Raw genomic sequence first — 22,757 nt, 5'->3', positions numbered from 1 at the left:
TATATATATATATATATATATATATATATATATATATATATATATATAATATATATATTTACAGGCAGTTGTTATTGTTACCATGAACATACTGCTGCCCTACTATATTAATATTTTGTGTGCATGCACATGAATCACAGAAATGTATAGTCTGAACTTTTGCGAATTGGTTTTTGGAGATGTAATATCTAACAGCCTTACTCTGGCACCTATACAGCAATGTTTACGGACAGGCACTGTGCAAGTTAAATCTAAATCATATTTATTAGAAACAAACACAGAAACAAGCAGAAGGTCGATCGAGGTTGTTTTGTACCTTTGTCAATACTTGCATCCGCTCTGTGGGTGTTTTATCTGCTGCTTCCATACCTGTGCTGCACCTGGACGTCCTGAACAGCAAAAACTAGATCGTTTCACAGGATTCCCTTTGCATTTCGGTTCCCCGCGAAAGCTGAGGGAGATCCTATATCTTCTACACTGCTTACAGAATAAATATGAATAACATGATTAATAATGAAGGATAGTCATGAGGGTTGTTCGTACCGAGTCCCGATTCACGGCCGTACAATGTTTGCCACCGTTGTCCCTGACAACGCGACAGATCGCAACAAGACCGCCCTCTAGTGGTCTGACTGCAGAACCCACCACACTTCACACTTTAAGGTGGAGTCCCTCTTCTATCTTGCTGTGATTCAGGCCATATCTCAAACATCCTTCCTCATTTATTAGAGTGTAAAAGCCGTGATGTCTTCCGGAGGGCAGTGGAGGAGTGGAAAAATGAAAACATTTTCTGTACAGAGAGTAAAGTGCAACAAGGGTTTCTTCTCACCGCGGTTTGAACAATGGACTGTTTCACTCAACCTTATCTGGCTGAGACGGAGAGTTCAGGGTCGCAATGTCAAGGTGAACCATCTGTGTTGTTACTGAGAAAGTGTCTCCAGCCCTCCCCTTGTACTCCCTTATTGGCACCGGTCCCTCCAGGGTGCCCCTCGTCTCCAGCTGGGCCCGGCTGCAGTCGCCCACGGCGGCGAAGGAGTGAAGAGAAGAAGGACGAGTGTTTCAGTTTGAACAAAACAAACTCCATCCCTGAGCCGTCAACTTTACTGTTACAAATTGTACATTTCATCCGGATCTTAAACATTTGTCAATGTTAGATTAAAATGAACAAGTGACGTTGGGAATGACAGTGGCAGAAAGACAAGCACACGTCTTCTCTTAAAGAATTCAGTTTGACCTGCCGACATTATTCACAACGAGTTTAAATTCACGTCAAATCTGCACTAATTACTTTTTCATCCGCTCTGTCCAAAGTCATGAAGATGTCAGTCTTGTAAGTCTTGTAAGTCAGTGTATGCTGGGTCTCGTCTGCATCCTTTCCCGTGGAGAGCGACTCACAGAAATCTCTGTAAACATGAGTCACCACCTGCCTGCAAGTGTCCAGGAGCCCACATGAACAAAACTTCTGAGCCTCTCCGTCGCTGTGATGTTTTTATTCTTTTGCAGACTGGACACACACATCCCTGCTTTGCAATCGTCCCCTCCATATAAGAATTCAAAAAAAATAAATCCACAACACCTTATGAACCTGTTAATGCAGATTGTGATTAAGACTGGCAAAGATAAATACAATTGTTTTTTATTTAAAACACGTCGCAAACCACAAGTGATTCTTTGACTAAATATAGAATTAGAAGCTCCGTCAAACGAATAATGCAGAGATAATCATGACCTTCACCTGGTGTGAGTCATCATTTTCCCCTCATCATTTCCAGCCATTACCTTGAAAGCAGTCGGGTATTGCCGCGTCTTAAAAGGGAATTTCTTTTTTTCTTTTGTGCTTCGGATATTTCAGAAACCACAGGAAATACTCAACAACCATGACGTCAACAGGAAGATCAGCAGCAGGAAGAAGTCGGCGACATTCTTAATGATGACAAACCTGAACAGTTCCCGTCATGGTTATTACAAACGAACAAAAAAAAAACAATAGTACCAGAAGGATTACAAGAGCAACAGATGAGAGCTTCATCTCACTTTGCTGCCACAGTTTCTTGTTGGCCTCGTTGAAATCTCACAGTCAGCTGGGATATAAGGCAGGAGGAGAGGTGGTGGTTAGGATTCCTTACAATTGGCAGTTTCAAGACGTCTTCTCATGAAAGTGTAATCTTTTAAGGCTTCTGTGTCGTCGACTGCGTGACCGACATCCGGTACAAAAATACAAAAAATGCAACGGTCACACTCTGCATGGGCTCCGCTTTAGAAGCTGGAGCTATAAATCCGTCCCGGAAAGTTACGCAACGCACAGATATTACAATTAGCTGACATGGAGACAAAGCTGGAGCTTCCTGACATCAAACTTTACAAAAGTTTAGGAGCCAAAGTCTCAGAGGAGGGCTACTATTTAGTATAAATAACAAAACAAAACAAAAAAAACCCCAGAACAAAAATGTACACCGTACCAGCATACTCTGCGTCTGGTCCCACCTTTGGCCGTCTACATTAGTGAACACGTGCTGCCGCGACCTTTCACCTCACGCTACAACATCAATCTGCTCACATTCAAAGGCCTCCAACGCGACTTTGACCCCCCGAGGATCTTTACACCTGCGCTCAGACACAAAGCCCAACACACAATATATTAGGATACCCTTTTCTTTTTTTTTTTTTAAATCTGCTCACAGCCTCTCCCACCGCGGCTCGGATACAAACACTCGACATCTGACGGGACCGAACGCTACAAGCCGGAGGGGGAAATGTCTGGAAAAATAAATACGTCAGTAGTTTTACGCAATTCAAAAGACACGTCTTTCCAGTGGGTTAGAATACTTGAGTCTCTCCGCTTGAGAGACGCCATTGAAAGGTCTTGGTCCACTTGCCAGTCAAATCAAACGAGGGACGTTGGGTCATAAATACTAGAAACACACACAAGTGCATTGTGGGAGAAGGCGTGTGTGAAGGTTCTGTGTGAACTTCTCAACAGTTGCTTCACTGTTACATTCGCCCGTTAGATCAGAACAACCCCGGTGAGTGAAGTAAAACAGTGGGAGCGTCTCGACGGCCGGTGTTGGACGATGATCTTCCCTCCATGCCTCAGACCTCGATGCAGCCGGAGCTCTAAACCCGTCTTGCCTCACATTTTGCAGTGGAGACGAGACATTCTCTCACCATATTTGCAACAATAAATCACGAGGTTTTGAAATGCGAGGTGACATTTTCCCTGTTCAAACATCGATTACGCTGGAGGAAACTCTGATATGGAATGGAAAAGAGAGTCCACTCTAACGTCTCTTGGGGGTCTTCGTGGATCATAGAAGGAAGAATCTGCGTGACGGAATGCTTGAAGTGTCGAGAACCCCCCCCCCCCCCCCCAAAAAAAAACCCAGTCGCTGCTTTTCTTGACATATTTCCAACACAATGGCCAGTAGAAGCACACACATGTTCTTACAGGTACCATTATGCATTCAGGCCTCCTCCTCCTCCTCTGGTCTTTACACTCCACCAGAAACCTCTTACAAAAATGATAACTTCAAAACAAAAGTGGCTTCGCGTGTCCAGAGTGTGAAACCATTGAGGCTCACAGCATCAGTCTGCCAAGAGCTGGTGTGAAAACGCTTCGTCTGACACTTCAGAGAAAGAGTTTACTTGTAATATAAACAAAAGAAAAGAAAAGAAAAAAAGAAAAAAAGACTCAGTGCTACGAGGGAGCATCATAGTCCACGACGCGCTGTTTGATGTAGGCCAGTTTCTGGTGGAGATACTCGCAGCGCTTCTTCTCTTCCCGGTATCCGGGGAACTTCTGTGGAGAGACAAGAGAAGAGAAGAGGGTTTCCTGCTCGTCAGTCACACAAGTGCAAATAGAGGCGGTGATGGACGGTATCGCAGCTCTTCCAAAAGCTCTTCCAGTCATCACATCAAATTGTTAACTGTTGTGGACAGTTTGCGGCTGTTTTTACTCGTATGGTGTCTGATTAAAGCACCAACAGTGACTAATAAAAACTCACGTTGCCGTCAAGTCAAGTCAATGTGATTAATAAACCAGAGCGACCGCTGTGTGGATTGCAGGAAATCCTGTTTGGGGAAACTCGACTCCCACAAAGCAGCAATTGTCCAAACGTGCCAGTAAATCCTACATAAGGGCTCGAGAGAGGATGAATAATAAATACTAGAACGAAGGGAATCGATAGTGTCGTGCAGGAAATCATTTTAAAATCTTTGTTGTTTCGATCTTTTCAAAGTTAGAAGTGGTGATATTTGTAGGTTCAACACTTGTCCAGCAGGCTTCATTGTATTATTTATGTGTTTATCTAATCCAGAACTTTCAAGGCTTTCAACGAGTGTCTTACAAAGGTCAATCTGTCGTCTGTTTGCAGACGATGTGAAGGAGGTGGGACTTTATTCGCTCGGTGCTACAGTCATTTATGGTTTTCTTTCTTAAATCTCAGTGTAATTCACTTTGAAACTCTCTGGGTACAAATGTACCGTCCAGTGGAAGATCAATAGATCAGCAGTTTTATTCTTAAGCATCAGAAATATAAAAAAACCCTGAATTGAATCTTATTGGTGCCATGTGACGAGAACATTAAACCCCTCAACAACATTCATTCTGACATGTAAACACTCATACATCGAAACACAGATAGAAGTTATTGAATCCGTCATACCTTTCGATACTTGTTGTACTTTTCTAGTATTTGGTCTTCCATTATCTGAATGGTAAAAAAACCCAACCCAAAACAAAACACAATCATTATTTTGCCCTACAGAATTGTACGGTCCTGCATGAGGGACGGGTCAGACCAGGACGTCCATACCTTGTACTCCGGGGTCCCGGGGGACAGGCTCTTGATCTTGGACTCCAGCTGGACAAACATGCGTGTGATGGTCGCGATCCGGGAGTGGAGGTCTTTGTACTCGTCGTACTCCGCGTGGAAGTCCTTCAGGTACCTCTCGCGCTGCTCCACACTTTTTATGGAGTCATAGGGGCTGTCGGCAAACACATTCAGTGTGTGTGTGAAAAAAAACAAACCCTACAGGGGACTTCAAGTTTCAATTTTCTTCCTATGTAGTACCACTTCTAAACACACGGGGGCAGCATACGACTGACATATGTCGGCCTGCGTGTGGTGACAAAGTCTACATAAGCAGAGGGTTTCTGGCTGAATCTTTCTGCCGTCGAGTTGAAATACACAAAACTGCGTGTTTACACTCACAGCACGTAATCCGGCTTCTCCTCCGACGCCACAGCGTTCGTGATGTCAAGATCTGCAACGAAAACATGACAGGAGTGACTCCAAAGCCCGAGAGTCAAGTCAACACACTTAATCCACGTGAGGCTTGGCGACCGTCTGAACGTTGGGCAACATGTTTTGTTGTTTTGCTGCTGCCCGCCGCAGCGCCGGCCAGCTGAAGGCTGTGGACGCCGGGAGACCTCAGCCCCCCCCCCCCGGCGCTCCGCTCCAGCTGTTGTTGACTCGGCCAACCGCATAACGCGGCGAGGACTCAGGAGGGCGAGCTCCCAGGAGCAAACATGACCATGTTTAGGAGATGATAGATACTGAGGCACCAAGGGGGATTTCAGGTAATCAGCCTCTAACAGTCACTCTACAGACACCTGTCCACCAACGCCTGTCCCTCAACTGCAATGTCACGGTGGAAAAACAGTAGGTAGGAGTCAAAACGACCCACAAAAGACAATTGTGTTGTAGAAAACAAGAAAATACGGATCACTTTGGTTCGATTAGATTTTTTTTGTGAACTTACTGTCGAGCTTGTCGGGGTTTGGTTTGAGATCAGGACTGGTCTTGATCCAGTCACCGTCCACGTCACCTTTCAACCTCTCCCGCTCCTTGTCTTTGTGCTTTTTAGACTTCTTCTTCCTGTGCTGGCTGCTGGTGAGCTGATCCCGGCTGCAGTCGGTGCCGCGTTGGGACGTCTGGAGGCCGTTGACTCTGGCCTCGGGCTCCCTGCTCTCCGACGCCGGCCGACCGGAGCCGCCGGACCCTTTGTGCAGCAGGCCGAAGCCACCGTCTCCTCCCAGCAAGGGGTTCTGCTCCTCCGGGTGATTACTTGTCCTTTGAAATTCAGTCCTTGTGTGAAAAGTGGGATTGAGGGTGGAGGCTGTGACAGCGTGTCCTCCCTTATTGTTCCAGGGTCCGTTTCCAGCAGGTTGAAGCTGCTGGTCTGTGACTTTCTGTCTCTTGAACATGAGACTCTCCAGCGAGTCAGAAGGCACCGGGCGTTTCTGCAACGAAGAGGGAATGAAGAGTCAAAACAAAAACAAAAAACACGACTGCTCAACCTCAGCTTTGCCTCACAGCAAGAAGCAAACATGCGTTTCCTCTGGATTCATGTCAAACACACATTAAAAAAAACACTGTTTCATGTCCCTATTGACTTCAGTTCCTCCATCTTTCATGCCAAGTCCGGGAGTCACACGCACTGCAGGCAGTCCAGAGACATTGATTCATCTCATACGCTTCCTTTAGACGGCAGCAGGAACCCGGAGTGCCCCGAGGAAACTCACGCACAGGAAGAACATGAAAGCTCCCCAGAAAAAGGGCCCATAGTCTGGCTGTCGGGCAACAAAGTGAAACGAGAAACTAAGGCCCAATCCCAATTCTATTTTGTACCCCTACCCCTACCCCTTAGCCCTCCGCCTCCGCTTTCCCCTCCAAAATGAGGGCAAAGGCAAAGGGGTAAAAGTTTCAGCCCTTAGATTTGGGACCCCCCTCTCCCTCTGCTCACCCCTCCCCCTCTCACTCCGTCTCACAGTTTTGACGTCATAATACAGCGCCGTCATATCAGCAGAGCTGAACCACGGATGTTTGTTGGTTTTCCAGCAGGAGCATCGTCCTGCCGTCCCAAATTCAACGTGTTGCAGCAGCTTGGCTGCTTTGTTTCGTTTTCCGCCTTTCCCACATCAAGGTGAAGAAATAGACGGAGACATGGATGACTGCAGTTTCTGCGCTGTATTTGGACTTCAGAAATATTTCCTCATCCACCATGTGAAGCGGAGGAGCTTCCTTGTTTGCTCTGGGTTCCTGTTTTCAAAACACCCATATTAGAAGACTTTGGAACTCTACAGTGTAATAATAAAATGTTATAAACACGGTCTCTACCAAACAAATACACACGGAAGCTACATACGGCAGAGCTACTGCCGTTCTTACTAGTATAAAACACAACAGGTTTATATAACTTTAGAAGCGTATATATGTGAAATGCGAGTCCTTCGGCGCCATGTCCTCCTTCCCCTCTGTTTAAAGTGTGCATCTATAAATGCTCCGTTTAGAGGGGTGAATAGCCCTTCCCCTCACTCCTCAGACTCTCATGAAGGAGCAATTCAAAGGGGGAGGGGTAAGATGAAGGACTAAGGGGTAGAATTGGGATTGGCCCCAAGAGGTCCATTTAAAAGTCAAGGGAAATACACACGTACATATATCTGAACTCATACATTCTCATCACACCAGTTTACGTTCAAAGATTAACAGCAAGAAAGTGATTTACCACTGTGGGGTTTTTTGATGAGCTCTGCTCCTCCGAGGTCTTCGGCACTGACGGGTTTGCTTGAAGACTCGTCGACTGCTTACTGAGATGCGTCTGCGACTTTCTGCTCGGCACAGAGAAAGAGCAGAGCCGGTGAGCCGCCCAGTCCGTCCACCGGGGATTCAGGAATATTCTCTTTTTTAAAACGGGTGTCACTTCAAATTCTTGCGGATCTACGCTTCGAGTGGAGCGTGACAATAGAAAACACTTTTTTTTCTCCGAGCAGCAGGTACAAACAGGCTCTGCTTTTCATTAGTGTGTGTTAAAAAAAAAAAAAAAAGTTTGGAAAGCTAAAACATGCTGACAAGTGGGAAAAACAAAACCAGAGACCGTCGGGTGTGAGAACCAATCAAGTTGAAAAAAGCGTTCATGTCTAATTACTTCTATGTTATATTGAGCGTTACGACCGGCCTGTTTTTCTCGTCTGCGGCGGCGGTCGTCGCCGACAATCAACACATGGAGAAGTAAAGGCGCTCCTACCAAGTGAACACACTTTAGAATGAGGATCTATTTTGTCAGTTTTACTTCTGGCTCCAGACTGACCTGGTCAGCAGCCTGCCGACGAGCTGCCGCTCCTCCTCGCTGTAGCCCGGCCAGTCCCGCTGCACTCGCTTGTAAAAGTCGTCTCGCAGCAAGTAGCTGTTGTCTTTGGGGTTGACCTTCGCCACCTGAGAATTGCGGGCAGAACGTGACAAACTGTTTATGGTGCGATCGGCCACACAGCCAGTCTCAAAGCCACAAATCTACAACAAAAGATGTACAATTTGAATTCAAATATGAACGAGATGAACTCAGAACAAAAAATAAATAAAATGTGGGCTAAAAAAGTAATGTAATAATTAAGAAAAATCAATAAATGTAGCATAGCAGATTAAAAGACTATGGATATGTCCTGTGTATTCATAAACAAAAATGGATGAGCTTATAAACACTGGGATATCATAACGTAAGAGTATGGAAATTTTAAAATATATACAACAGTAAACAAACAAAAAACAAGTGACTGTCCTCCTACACTTTAGCAGTGTTGGCCTGGAGGTTGTCAAAACAGCTCACATTGAAGCAGGAAGGGCTTCAGACAGATCAAAATACACTTGTTTTAAATTAAACGTATACATGCAACAGCTAAGTGATGGTCCAGTGGTTTTGTCAAACTGATGCCATCAGAAAAAAACCCCAAAAAACACTAAAACGACGCTGGTTGAAGAGCCGAGTCAGCAGCTCAGAAACGTCGGCGGCCTTGTTTAAAGTTGGCCCGTCAACGCGAGTGAAAATCTAAATTCCCACTCAGAAAGCCTGGGACTCTCCCCCTCACAGGGACTTTAACGGGAGCGGCCCACTCCACTGCAGGCAATCAGCGCGAGGACAATTACAGCAGTGACCCAATTGCTCACGCAAAAAACCCCCCACATGCCTACACAAGCAGGAGGCCCGTAGAAACACCGTGACCACAAACGGCACAAACAAAGTAAACTTTCCTAAACTCCAGCACAACTTCAATTAAAGCGCGAACGCCCCGGTTTATTTCAGCACGAGATTACAGGTCTGCTGCCGACGCCGACGTCCTGCTCTGTCTTTTATTCCGAGCGGCTTAAAAACATAATGGGAGTGTTTTATTGGCCAAAGGGTTTCGAGGAAGTTGGTTCTTGGAATGAGTTTCTCCCCTTCCCCTCATTCCTGAACACACTGAAAGCACTCATTCATTTTGCATGTCGGGCACGTGCGACATTTTTCAGTTGCATTATTGTGTTGACTTATACAGAATCGCCCTTCGTTGGGAGTTTCTTCCCAGAAACACTCAAACAGTGGCCGTGAGTGGAGGAAGCCTCTTCGTCTCCCCCCGGCCGGCCACCCGTCCCTCTCCTCACCGACAAATCAAGCCAAGGAGCTTCGAGCTGGTAGCTTTACCGCCGGTACAATAAGTGTCGCCGCGTCGTTTCCGTACCTCGTCCAGAATGGCGCCCAGCCAGGCCTTGTCCTTGGGGCCGGCCTTCTCCCTTTCCAGCCACAGCAGCAGCTCTGGCTTCCTGTACGGTTTGAGGGCCAGCAGGTGGACGATGCGCTCCTTCAGGGGCTTCTGGCTTGCCGCCGCCGAGCCGCCGCTCCTCCGGCTGCTGACGGGCTGCTTGTGGAAGCCGGCGTCCGTGGCGGAGGCCGGAGCCGGCCTCTTCTGGTACTTCACACATTTATCTGTCGAAGAACACAGAGCGGGAATGTGAAGATCAGACACAGCTGAAGTGACCAAATCCAAGTTCCATCCATCTCCAGTAAAAACGAAATTAAATCTATCAGCTGCTAACTCTCTCTCTCTCTCTCTCTCTCTCGCTCGCTCTCGCTCTCTGTTAATCCCATTACAGGTTAATCTGTGCTTTGAAGGTCGGGGTGGGGGCGCGCTACAGGAACAGAAAGCTTTCTGCTCAACCACCAGAAGTACGCTCTGCCAAGAGATAACGCCTGGCGTCTTCATCACTTCACCGGCGCCCGTCAATCCCGCTGGAAATACTCGAGACTTATGTCATGATTATGGTGTCGGACGAGTTCTCGGTAGGCGCCTTTTATAACGTCGGCAGTGTTTATGAGCACCTCCGGAGGCTGGGAGTGGGATCTGGAGCGTGGTTATTAAACGCCTCCCTTGGGGGCATGGATGTCGCCATGTCATCTTCACATTAAGAGCCCATGTTACACAATCCACAGTCTAAATCTGGTCCAAAGTGCCCAGAGTCTGAGCCTCCCCTCCCCGGAGCTCCGCCACTTGACAAGGGGCTGCAGAAATGGGCCAGAGGAAAAATATTGCATAACCACAGCAAAGGTTGGAGGAGAAGTTCATCCCGTCATATGACCGATATGCTGTGAAGTATCTCAAGATGATTAAGACTTACGAAAACAAAAAAGGCATTAATTGTGTAACTCCAGTTTGGTGAGGAGACACTTTTCGAGGGAAACGTTTAATTCCACCACCTGTGTTTGGGGTGACAACAGCAGCCCGTCTTTATACAAGCCTTCCATCAACGTGGCAGCCTGGCACTGAGCTCCACGGTGTCGAGACTCTCCTGGAGTCACGGTTCACGGTCCGACAGGACAAAGCTGAGCGTCCGTAAGGTCGGCACAGATTTCAAAAGAAAGCGAGACCGAAAGTCAAAAAGGGACAAAATGAAGAGTTTAGTCTCATTTTGTACAACAAAACTTTAACCTGCACATCTGGTTCCACTGCAGATCACAACAGGGAGGAATCTGGCTTGAAGCGGTGGATGGAGCAATATCGTTCCAATATTCCCATTACTTTCACTGGCTCACTTACGTTTCTATTTTTGTGTTTTAATGACTTAATTCTATCCACATCCAGTTTGCTGGTCCCTCTCCAGGACACGGAGCTTGTTTGGGCCTTCGACACAAACATCTGTCCCCTGATCCCGTCTTCTCTCGTCTTACTTGTCTGCGTGGCTCCGGGTTTGATCTCGATGGCCGAGCGGCTCCAGCTGTCCTTCTCCACCTGAGACATCCTCTCGCGGGTCGTCTGGTACGAGTCGTCGGTGGCACACACGGTGATCTTGTCCTGGATGCTGCCTTGGACCTCCAGCTGCTCGCGGCGGTCGCTGCAGAGCACAAACACACAGTTGCTGGCAGAGCTCGGCTTCCTGCTGGCTATACAGTAAACACCGTAAACACACAGGGGGCCGGAAGCTCTGTTTTGAAAAGCGGCATAAGAGTATACGCTCCACGCAGCATAGAGTGGCTTTGTGGTCGATGCTGGCCGAGTCAGGTCTATGGTTACAGAACGTTATGTCACAGGCTTGATATAGCGCTGCAGCCAGAAGCCACAGATCCTGGTTGAAGGCAGGATAGAGGCTGTGGAAAACCACCAGGATTACCTTGGCTCCCGCCAGCATGCTTGCAATATAAAGATCATCTTAGGCTAAGGTCAGACAGTTTAATACACATGAACCCGGTCAATATCGATGCTGTCAAATACAACAGGGATTTCCTGTGCTGCCAAATTCCATTTTCTGACATAGAAATAAATAATCCCTTTCTCCTTAACCAATAGTTTTTTAGTTTTTTTGTAGTGTCGTCACATATGAGAGTCTTGATCCTCTGAGTATCAGAAGAGATGCTGGACGCAGGGAGAACGCGGTCGTTGTCCTCGCTTGTCGAGCTGTTTCTGTTGGCTACAGGAACTGACTGGGACCAAAACTAGTTAAAGTTCAGGCCACAATTAGCCATCTGGCAGCGCCAGGCAGCGGCAGAGCGTAAAACCCTCAGCTTCCAAGCACATCCACTCCATAAATAAGGCTCACAGGTCGCCGTAATGAGAGGCTGAGCCCAGGAATATATAGGAAATTACAACTGGCCCCGTGGTGCCTGTGTACAGCAGGCCCACTTCCACTCCAGATACGCCACCGCAGAGAACTGAGGGTTTCTTTTAAAGACAATGTGACGACGAGGCTGCGAGTGATCATGGGGTCGACCACGTCACGACGGAGAGAGCGGATTAAACACTTTCTGTGAAGAAAGTGGAGTTTGACGTGAAACTCCTGAGTTGCTTCCCGTGAATAAAGTGAAGTTCTACCGTACCTTGACACATACTGGTGGACGCAGTCGAAGCTGGCTTGTGGCTGGTCTTTACTGTCGCTGGACAGGTAGAAGGAGAAGACGCGGAGAGCAGAGGGCGACTCTGAGGTGGGAGCCGGGATCTTGATGTACTGTTGGTGGGGGGGGGGGGGGGAGAAACACAATTAGACCAGTGGTGTCCAACATCTGGCTGGCGGGCTAATCACAGCTGGAGCTCAGATTCTATACCCGCCACTTGCCCTTTGTTCTAATAAGTCACGCTTTTGCCAACAAACAAACAAATATGACTTGTAATGCCTCCATTAACTCCTGGTTTATTCCCAGAAAACAGCAGAACTGATGTCATAGAAGACAGCTGGTTCACCTTGTTAAGGATTGCCGTAACAAGGAAATGAATTAGGAGCTATTATCAGATGTTATTAGATCATTTTTAATCATTTAAAGTGACGACACATCTGGATTTTTGGACATCCTTAACTTAAGCAAATAATTAAAAGTGCTGATCAACCTGAAAGAGCGACACAAACCAAACCATTCTGTTGTTTTTGTCTCTTTCTACTCTTCTCAATGTGACTTTCTTTCCCGTTGGTCTCAACACAAAGTCATAGATCAGGTTTACCGAGTACCAGCTGATCATTTGAATGATTTTAAAGAGTTTAAGCATTTTTTTGTTTGTTACCCGTAACCTCTCAACTTGTTGCAGAGGGAGGCAATTATCTACTCAGCAGAATTGAGAGCAAACTCTGGATGCCCCCAGTGTTCTTGGCAGCACTGCATTTGGCACTACAGGCAAAGGCTTTGCAATCAATATAAATCTGTGAGCTTTCTATTTTCATACCTCAACAGGCTGCTGTGAAGAAGAGACTGATGAAGCCCTCAAAGTGACGGTTAACTCTAAAGTTGCTTGGCCACATCTTTGCTCATTGCATTCAGTGGGAGCAAACTGCTTCAGGGAGCCATCCTTGATTAAAAACTCAGTTTTTAGGACAGATCATCACGATGATGTGGACATTTTCACCCCCGGGGGAAAAACATGGCAACGAGGATGCAGAGGAAAAAAGAGGAATCGTTGAGGGCCTGGATTAAATGCTTAGATTGTGGGTCTCTAACTCGTTAGTCGGGACTCGATGGCAAGAATATAGAACTAAATGACATTTCTATGTGATAATCTGTTGTAAAGTGTAAAACTCACCAAACCATTTCAAAATTCCATATTAAAAAAGTCTCCAAATAGGCTGAAATTCTCACTTTTTAAATTAAAATAACAATCATAATAATCATAATTATAGCATATAAAAATAAGTAACTATAAATGTACAGTGATTGCTGTTGAAACAATAAAAAGGTGAGCATGACCAGATATTAAACTTTCCTCACAAAGAGTGAACTTAGAAAGATTTTGACTCCAATAAAAAACAGATTTTACCTTCCTGGAAATGCTCTGAAATAGGATTATTGTTTCGGGGGGGGGTCTGATATTGAGCTGGATCTGATCCACAGACTCCTGAAGTCCATAGTGTGCAAAGAACTGGTTTGTAGGACAAACCAGATAACTTTGTAAAAGTAAAAGTCTTCTCAATGATGGCGAGACAAAAACAGAGCTGGACGACCATCAGAAGTACGAGAGTAAGACATTAATAACGATGGAACTGGTCATTACCAAGCTGATCAACGCTAAACATTCTTATATTTAGACAATATTAATTCATTTAATGTCGACCAGGAATCCTGAAACGTCTAACAACGGATCACAAATGGTATTAACCTGCCACCACAAACCAACGCGTGACAAACACAACTGACCATCTAATACAAATGATAAAAGCCTCAAGAATAATGCTCTTCTGTAATTTACCCTCATCCAAACATCCATTGCACCACATCTGAAGTGCACCGAGCGTAACGTTTGGCGGGAGTCGTTTCAAGTAGCGACGTGGACGATTCCCACTCTCGTGTTCCTCGGCGGCCAAACGGTGCCTCACTTATGTCGGGAAAAGCAAAGTGGATGACGCATGAATGAGTCAGAATGTCAGCGTATAGGAGGAAATGACATGCGTGATCCGATCACCCACATGGAGGGAGGTCTCGGGGATATTGAGAACAAACGGCACAGTCGGCGCATCAAGCTCCCGGGAATATCTTGTAACACATGAGCCGCGGAGGCATATTCCTCCACAGTGACATTATGAGCTCTTCCCCCCCTTAAGGGCAGTGAAAAGACCAGACACTGCTCTGTGTCATTATTGTGCTGGGATACCGTTTCGACAGCTGTGCACGAGGAGTAAATACCCCGGACGCCACGTGCACGCCCCCCGCACGCACATATACAATCAGTGAGGATCTCGGTGGAGACTTCATGCCGCTCTGCAACTTTAAATAAATCTCCTTGGGTAAGCAGTGTTTTTTAAGAGGCCTGTCCACCGAGGCGTCCATGAGATCTCCTGGCAGACTCAGTGGAGCAGCAGAGCCCAGGCCGCAGCCTCCGGGGCAGACCAACACACACACACACACACACACACACACACACACACACACACACACACACACACACACACACTAACAGATTGAAGAAAAAAGAGAGAGAGAGGACCGGGGGGGTCGATGCTGATTTGGAAAAAAAAAAAAAAGAACCATATGTAATTGCAGGTCTCTCAATGTTGAACTGTTGATTTGGTTTTATGGGTCAATGGCAGCACTGCCCTGAAAGCGACAGCATATAACTATCCAGAGACACATGAGGGGGTGAACGGCGGCTCGGGGGCCGGAGGTCACGAGTTACAGCGAAGGCGGGTGAGTTGAAGCTCGCCGTCATCGCAAGTATTGTCTCCCGCCCGACGTTACCCGGGGGGGGATCAGCGGCTTCAGACCGGGCCCCATTCGTCACGTCTTCCTGGGGTCTGAAGCAGCTTAAAGCTGGGTTATCGCGGGGGATTTCCTCTGCTCTGTCCTCCGGTGTCCCTCCGTCGAGCCGGCAAAACCCAGCTCACGCTTTTTAAACGGCCAACCTGGGTGTTTGTGCTGATCTGTGACAATGCACGTCACAGACGGTTTATATTTCTGAAGTGAGCTATAAGGCTGTGAAACGGGAAAGAATTATGTGCTTTCAATGCAAAATGTGTTAAAGGTGTTACATTTTTAAACTAGAGCCCATACCTTGGCCAACGCAATTATTTGTGGAACAGAGTTAGCATAGCAAGCATGATAGCCGTTAGCTCATATTAACGCTAACTGGGGAGGTCAGGTGGCCTGGTGAGAAGTTTTTTTGCTAAAAGTTGGTAAAATACATACATACAAACAAACCAATAAATAAATAAATACACGCACACGCCGACGAAAACAAAACCTTCTGGCCCAATCTTTGTTGGCGAAGGTAATAAATGAGTTGACAGGAAAAATTGTGGAGACGTCGGCTTCACTCGTGCCCACAGGAAGATTATGTGGAATTCAACTGTATGTCTTATAAATAACTAGACATATTCGCACAAAAGGCAGAAAAGCTGAAGTAGGACTCTCTCAGTGTGTCGACTCTCCCTGGTACAGTCAGAGGAGTGAAGCAGCACAGGCTTCAACCTGACCTCCAGATGTACATCTGCTGGCTGGCGTTAGTGGATGAGTGGATTATTCGGGACTATAGAGAACCACTTATCTTTGTGTTTGGAGCTTTCTGCTGAACTCTGAGCCCAGTCTGTTCCTCACACTATCTTTGCCACGACGCTCCCTTTGGATCCACTCCCCAGGCAAGAGGCAAAGCAAATCTGAACTTTTGCTTTTGTACAATCTTTTACATATTTCTGTGCCCTTTTCTGTCCATAATTGCATTGATGCTTCATCTGTGTTTTATTTTGGAGAGCAATAACCAACTATCACAGACTTACGACACGATTCTGTTAATGATTCAATTGCAGCTGAAAAAAAATCTGTACAGAATCTGCACACCATCTGCTTCAGACACGGCAGTAAAATCTGAAACCAATCGAAAAGACGAGCCACCAACAATGATTTCACAGAAACAGAAACGACCATCCTTCTGTCACGCAACTGCCGTTTCCATTGTGACCGGTTGGTTATGGCAGCGGCGTACTGAAACACTGCTGTGGCTTTTCAAAGAATCCCGAAGCTGAAATAGAGCAACGTTGCGACTGAAGATTCGGTCTGTATCATGAGCTCTTTAAGAGCGGGAGGACGGGTCCTCGGGGTTGAGAGTGACTTTTACACATGGGGCGTTAAAGTCACATTAAGATCACTCAGAGCATGCACTCACTCCTACGCTGGCTCGTAACGTTTGGTTGACTTCTTAAGGAATTGTTTTGTTGTAAAGAGGCTTTTACACAGAGACAGATCCTTCTATATAGACCTGCAACCATCACACCAAGCATTTCTTTTTAAGAACTTCAATGTACCAATATAAAAAAAAAAACCCGAATCTTATTCCTTTTAGGGTCGATATGCATATAAGCGTAACTGCATATTGCGCTCCGTTATTCCTCAGGCTTATTTTTTTTTTCATGGAGACAAGATGTTATTTGACTGCTTATTGCCTGAACTGGTTTATACGCTGATGATAAACACTGATCAAGGATAAACGAATGGCTACTGACTGCTGCTCCTTTGTGGCCAATGCCGCCTTGAGCAGGTGACCTCAGGTCACCGCAGATGTTTTTGACACGCGTGTGCAAAAAGAGGAACGCGAACGTTGGCTCCACTTTCTTATCAGCCCGCTGCACATGTTTTCACATGCAGGCTTTCAACGCTGGAATTCATGCTAACTCTATACAGCTGAGCTCTGATGTGGCTGGAGGTGGTTTTCACCCCCACAGAAAGACCGTCTGTTCTAATGGAAAGAGAGCGAAGCTGGGCTGTGGGTGACAGGTCAACACTGTGCATAAGACTGGATTTTTAACCCTCTCTTTGTTGTGCTCGTCACATAAACACTGATCAATTTTAGAGCTTTGTTATCTCAGCAACGACTTTATGACACTTATAAAAAAAATAGTAAAGTTTATATACAGATGCTGCTCGTCTCAATGAGTCCAAGTGATTGTGAAAGTCTAAATTAACTGTGAGACCAGAGGCACAGCTGGGAGTCGCAGCTCTGTTAAATAAAAGTTTATGTTTTGGTTGTAAACTGCAGTTTGAGTGACTCTCAGGGCCAAAATGAGCCAGAGGTATCCAGGACCGCATTCCAACAGACAATCAACGAATTTACATGCAAATATAAGCAATAAAGTTGTTCAAACGACACCGAATCAATGATATGAGCGAGAGAACGTTATGGCCAACGCTGAACAGCAGAACATTAACAACATGTGCGGAGTCTCCTTCACGTCAATAAAGTAGTGATGTCGTGACATTATTTTAAACAATGAGAAGTACTGCTGCTCGCTCTGAAACCTCCAGAGAAATACAGTTTCACTGGATGTAGAAATATCGACAATACATATCTGATATGCTGAGGAAACCGAAAAGCAGCCTCACCGACAATTACATCACTTCTATGCAAAAAAAACCAAAACAGGGTGTAGCGCTCCGGTTTATCACAACATTGCTACCTATCTATATGGATGCGCTTCGTATATTCAATTTGTGAGACGTCTTATTCACAAGAACAGGCAACATTGAAGCAGAGCCGATACAAATTAGTCGAAAAGCTTCACGTGCTGCAAAAACAACATTGAACCCCTGCTAGCTGGTGACGGCTACGGGTCTAAGTCAGGTTTTTAACATCTGCTGGGAAAAGGGGACGGCCGAGGAAGCCGGTCACCGGTTAACAGGGGAACCAGTTAATCCAAAACACTGCGGCTCAGACGCCTCCTGACACTGGTAGCGGGTGAATCCTCTGGTCGCCACCAGACAAACAACTCCTGCACGTAGTCGCTGCTCCACAGGGTTTATTTCTGTGCTTCTATCTCTGTTTGTGAGTGTTTTTAATGTGATCAGTTTTATAAAAAATTGCACGTGAATGATCCGCCCTCTGACTCATCTGTGTCTTGACACTCCGGCCAATCGGTGGCCTGACGTCACATTTCCTACTCCCCTTCGCTCGCTTGGAACCTCGGCTGTACAGGAACCATGAAGGTTCCTGGTCGTGGGAAGAACACGTGTTGGAAACGCGTCAAAAGCGAGGCGAGTTCAATGAGGGAAGGAGGAACTTGTGGAAAAGCAGCTTTAGAATCGGCCTCGAGTTGACCTCCAAAAGATCCCATCACTTCCTCTCCAAACACTGAAAACAACCTGAAAATTGAAAAGTTCCTGGCAACTGGAAAGTGAACTAGAGCCTCTGGGTGTGATTATCATTTTACGTTTAGTGTTACCGCTGGGGGCAGGTCAAGCAGAAGTGTGTTCACATCGATTACTGAAATGCTGAGCAGTTGTCTGAGCCGCATGGTGAAAGTTGAAACAGACTTCCTGTCTGGAGTTTTCAACTGAAGCCCCATCTACACGGCAGTGTTTTCAGTTGAAACGAGCAGATGTTTAGATGAAACCTGTACTGTACTGGCAGATTCAAACTCCAGTTTTCTGTACACGCACAGGTAGATAACCCAACACCGACAATGGCTGCACTGCTTGTGTTCACTCTTGATTTCCCCGTGGACTTTAGTACCCCGTCAGGTGGATCAGCAGAGATAAAAAGAATCCGAACAGCGAAAAGGAGCTGGAATGTTGCCCTCATGCAGAGCCTGTGAGGTTGCATGGCAAAAAAAAAAACTATCTCCAAACCACTGACATCTGAGCACTGATCTTGACTTGCGGCAACATCTCAACAAGGCGTGTGCAGTATGACATATTAAAATACCTTTTCTTGAAGTTGTATGTTATTTTACCGATTGAAACGACTTGGCATTTGTTAACCGCACCAACAAAATCGCACACAGATTGATTTTAGAGTGCCTCCTCGCAACAAACCCATTGAAAAGCCTTCCCTTTTAACCTGTGCCAAGTTTGCAGAAACAGGCTTTGCGACTGAACCCGACTCAGCGCCAAGAACAATTGTTTCTGCAGAGAAATGATCTACGAAACACCAAATTCTTTACTTTTGTCTTCAAATGTTGCCTCTGCTTCGTGTTCCTTGTGTTCTAGGGTGGAACATTTTTTTATTTATACTCAAAAACAGGGAGGAGGAACAATAGGGGCCCTTCTTGGTTTGAGTTGCGACCGTGTGGAAGTCGATTCTCCTGGGGAAGTGACGTGGTTCCACATTCAGAAACAGCTGGAACGCGGTACAAGCTGGACTGACGCCCTTTAAAGAGGCACGCCGAAATTGAGACTCTTTTTTTACATTAAAAAAACAATATTGAAAGTTTACCCTGACTTATGTTTTGGGTAAAGCAGGAAGAGCCGCGGTGCAACTCCGACTTATTGGAGGCAGCGTTCACGGTTTACAACCAACCTGCCACTCAGAGAGCAGGTCATCGGAGGACACTTCCTCCCATCAGCCTTCCAATGAGATATCAATTAATAATGTGGTTTCCAGCTGTTTGCAGATGCCCGGTCACGCAGCACAAACAACGGCGGCCCTCGGCGGCAGTAGTCCAGCGCCACCTCAGACTTCTGGACCCCTGCTGTGCAGACTACCGCAAGCACTCCCGCTCTGAGCCGAGGGGTCTGGCACCTCTCCTGCGAGGCGCTCGCGGCAATGCAAGGCGAGCCAGGCGCACCGACAAAAGCCTTCTGCACTTTAGAAACTCGACTGAGCGTGGATAATGAAATATTTAGTGTCCTCCTTTCAAGTGAGATATTCGGAGAATCTGCAGGTTGCTTCTGATCGTTGTCACTCAGGAAAAGAAGACAGATATTCTCCAAAGTGGCCGCGTTAAACAACAATAGCTAGGGTCTAGTCTTAAATGAATGCAATAAATAAAATGCAGTGAATGTGACCAATGACCTCAGGAATGCTCAGTGAGAGGTTTAAATCTGACAAGTGGTTCAAACTCGTTTTTCTGCATATTTGCAGACAAAACTGGCCTGGATCTTGTTGGTGAACCTTCACCTGACTCACTCACTGTAATACTCTTTTTCTGCTTGTTCTGCATTCCCACTCCTCTCCTCCAGCAAACATTAAGCCTCCAAACTCTAGTCAGCAAAGGGAAAGTCCATTTCCCTCCGTCTCTCCTCCACCCCTGTCTCCATCAATCCCTCTCTCAAAGCTGTGATTCTCGGCGTCCGTCTGCTTTCTTTGTCTTTTTCTACTTTTAATCAAGTGCACATAAAATCACACGGACGCAAACCTGCGGAGGAACAACTTTTCAGCGGCGGGGCGAGAGAGGATGAGAAGAATCCTAAAAATCCGGCATTTGTCCTGCCTGAACGAAAGCGAGATCATCAAAACTGTCCCGACTCATCAGACTAATTAAGTGAAAAAACACAGTGTCAGCATCCACAGTGGCAAACGCAATGCAAATAAAACACATGCTGCCACACGGCCACGGCTCCACCGCAATTTTATTGCACATTTAAATTTCACTTTAGTCTTTTCTCTGTTTTTTTATTTATTTTTTATTTTAACAAAACTCTGGGCCCCTCCCTCCCATTTCACACGCACACATCCACTCCCCCAGACACCTACATTCTCTCTTTCATTTATCATGCAAGAAATGAGGCTGAATAAATGAATATATGAAGACGTTTCAACTTTTCACACCGCCAGCTTATGTAAGGGAGCTGAGGCTGAGGCTGAGGCTGAGGCTGAGGCTGAGGCTGAGGCTGAGGCTGAGTCTGAGTCTGAGTCTGAGGCTCAGGCTCAGGCTGAGCCTGAGGGAGAGTCAGTACTTTCACCTCCCTGCAACTCGTGACTTTGATCCGAGCGAGGTTCTGTGCGAGGAAACCAGAAATACTAGTATTCGGGGTGATATCTGTAATTGTGCCTCCATGCAGGTCTGCAGCCACAAACCGGTTCCAACACGCTTCTGCTGAAGCAATTGTGTTTAGGACTCTTTTAAACTCTCGCCCGTCTCAACAGTTCCCGGCAGGAGGATCAAGGTCAGAAAAAGAGAAACCAGTGAAAACATTTTGACGGTGGCGACACCAATTTCATCTAAAGGCCGTTGAATCGGAAAACATTGACTTCTCCATAGATTTCTATGACTCTTGCACCTGAATACGCCACATAAATAGAGCGGTGCAGTGGTTTTCTCGTTTCCTCATGAGCTCCTGGTTAAAAAGAGGACTTCGATGCTTCGTCTGCTCTGAGAATTAAATTTTGCAGTCGTTAAAAAGGAATTCAAATCATTCTACTTTGGCTAATCATTTTTAAACTTGGAGATAATATATTTAGATGGCCCACATCTTGGCGTTTATACTTGAACACATATGGAATAGGGACCCCGAGTAAAAAAAGCAGACAGAAAATGAAGAGATAATTTAAAGATTTACAGGCCGATGTCACTTTCCATGTGCTTTTCTCTGCCCGGTGACATTTAATGAAAACACCAGGGATCAGCCTGAAGAGCCACGGTAATTGGCGAGACTGACAAATGACCACTGAATTGCTAATTGGCTTTTGATTACTTTAATTTCCACAACAAGGATACGCCACGGTCGCAATGCCGGCGTCAAGTCTTCAGGGATTCACACAGAAGTGTTCTGGGGTTTTTTTTTTTGTGAGTCTCCAGATTATTAGACGTGAGGATTTGGAAGTGGAGCAGCCGCTCCGCTCAGGCAGAACATATCGATCAAGCCTGATGAACAGAAGTCAGGCGGTGATGTTAAGATGTGTCGGTGGTTGGTGTTGCTGCCCTCCTCACATGTGCTTCTCTTAGAAACCTTGAGAAATGCGCAGGCAAGAAGTCAGCAGGAAAACCGAGTCGGGGACAATCATCTTTTCATGTTGCGTAAACAAGGTGTAGCTAAAATCCTCGTTTCGAAATGTGGAGGTGATCGTCTTCATCCGTGTTGTTCACTGACAGACGTTCCATAGAAATCAATCGGCACGGATTCATTTGAATCATTTGTTCGACTGCAGAGACTCTTCATGTAATATGTTTGGACTGAAATGTGATTTTTTTTTTTTTTTTTGTGCAAAAACCCATCCGTCTTCCTCTCCTTGATTCAGCTCCTCTAATTAGACTGCCGGTGCTTTTTGTTTCCACACAAAAGCCCGTGGAGGTGACCTCTGACCTCGCTAAACAATCACCAGATTTTCTGTAGCCGGTAATCATGAAAGCGCTTGGCGGATTTGCGACGCATTGAAATAATTTCCACCGGAGGAATACTTTCCATGAAAGAGGGGGGGAGGGGAGGGGGGGGGGGGGGAGAAAAAAGCTGGTGGAGTTTTGACGGTAACAGTTGTGAGTGACAGTCTGTGTGGCGACAGCGTCTTAATGAGCTGCGGCTCGCTCTCCACTGTCGGGGGATCGTCTCCACGCGCTGGAGACGCTGGACGGGAAGGGCTCACTTTCCTGGCTTTATACAACTATAAAGTCAATCCCACAGAACCTGTGAGGGACCGCTGTCGGTGCGCAGGGCTTATGTTTCCTGCCAGCCTCTGGGTGAATGTGGCGTCTGGGTGTAGATCTCATGCAGGCCATTGTTTCCACATCCTTTGCAGCCTGAGTAATGGCCTTCTGAAAACAGGCCGCCTTTTGTCCCGGGCCTCCTCGGCTCCAGAGTGGGATGCCACGGCTCTGCCTCCCCCGTTTCTGCTTGAT

The 22,757-nt window shown here is 46.4% G+C and overlaps 1 protein-coding gene across 1 annotated transcript in view; it reads right to left on the bottom strand.

Moving 5' to 3' along the window:
• Nucleotides 1-3,397: 3,397 nt before the first annotated feature.
• LOC308133620 (RNA polymerase II elongation factor ELL-like) overlaps nt 3,398-22,757 on the bottom strand; it is a 28,730-nt gene continuing 9,370 nt past the window's right edge. Inside the window, exons 3-12 of the mRNA XM_080501082.1 lie at nt 12,118-12,245; nt 10,975-11,138; nt 9,491-9,735; nt 8,089-8,213; nt 7,507-7,609; nt 5,761-6,241; nt 5,211-5,262; nt 4,812-4,983; nt 4,662-4,706; nt 3,398-3,796 (exon numbers count right to left, since the gene is read on the bottom strand). Coding sequence (XP_080357208.1) covers nt 3,695-3,796; nt 4,662-4,706; nt 4,812-4,983; nt 5,211-5,262; nt 5,761-6,241; nt 7,507-7,609; nt 8,089-8,213; nt 9,491-9,735; nt 10,975-11,138; nt 12,118-12,245 — 1,617 coding nt within the window. The 3' untranslated portion in view covers nt 3,398-3,694. The remainder of the gene's footprint in view (nt 3,797-4,661; nt 4,707-4,811; nt 4,984-5,210; nt 5,263-5,760; nt 6,242-7,506; nt 7,610-8,088; nt 8,214-9,490; nt 9,736-10,974; nt 11,139-12,117; nt 12,246-22,757) is intronic.

The sequence above is a fragment of the Blennius ocellaris genome, assembly GCF_963422515.1.
Source record: "Blennius ocellaris genome assembly, chromosome: 1".
NCBI classification, from domain to species: Eukaryota; Metazoa; Chordata; class Actinopteri; order Blenniiformes; family Blenniidae; genus Blennius; species Blennius ocellaris.
The sequence above is the reverse complement of the archived record's forward strand: the minus strand, read 5'-3'. Positions and strand labels throughout refer to the sequence as shown.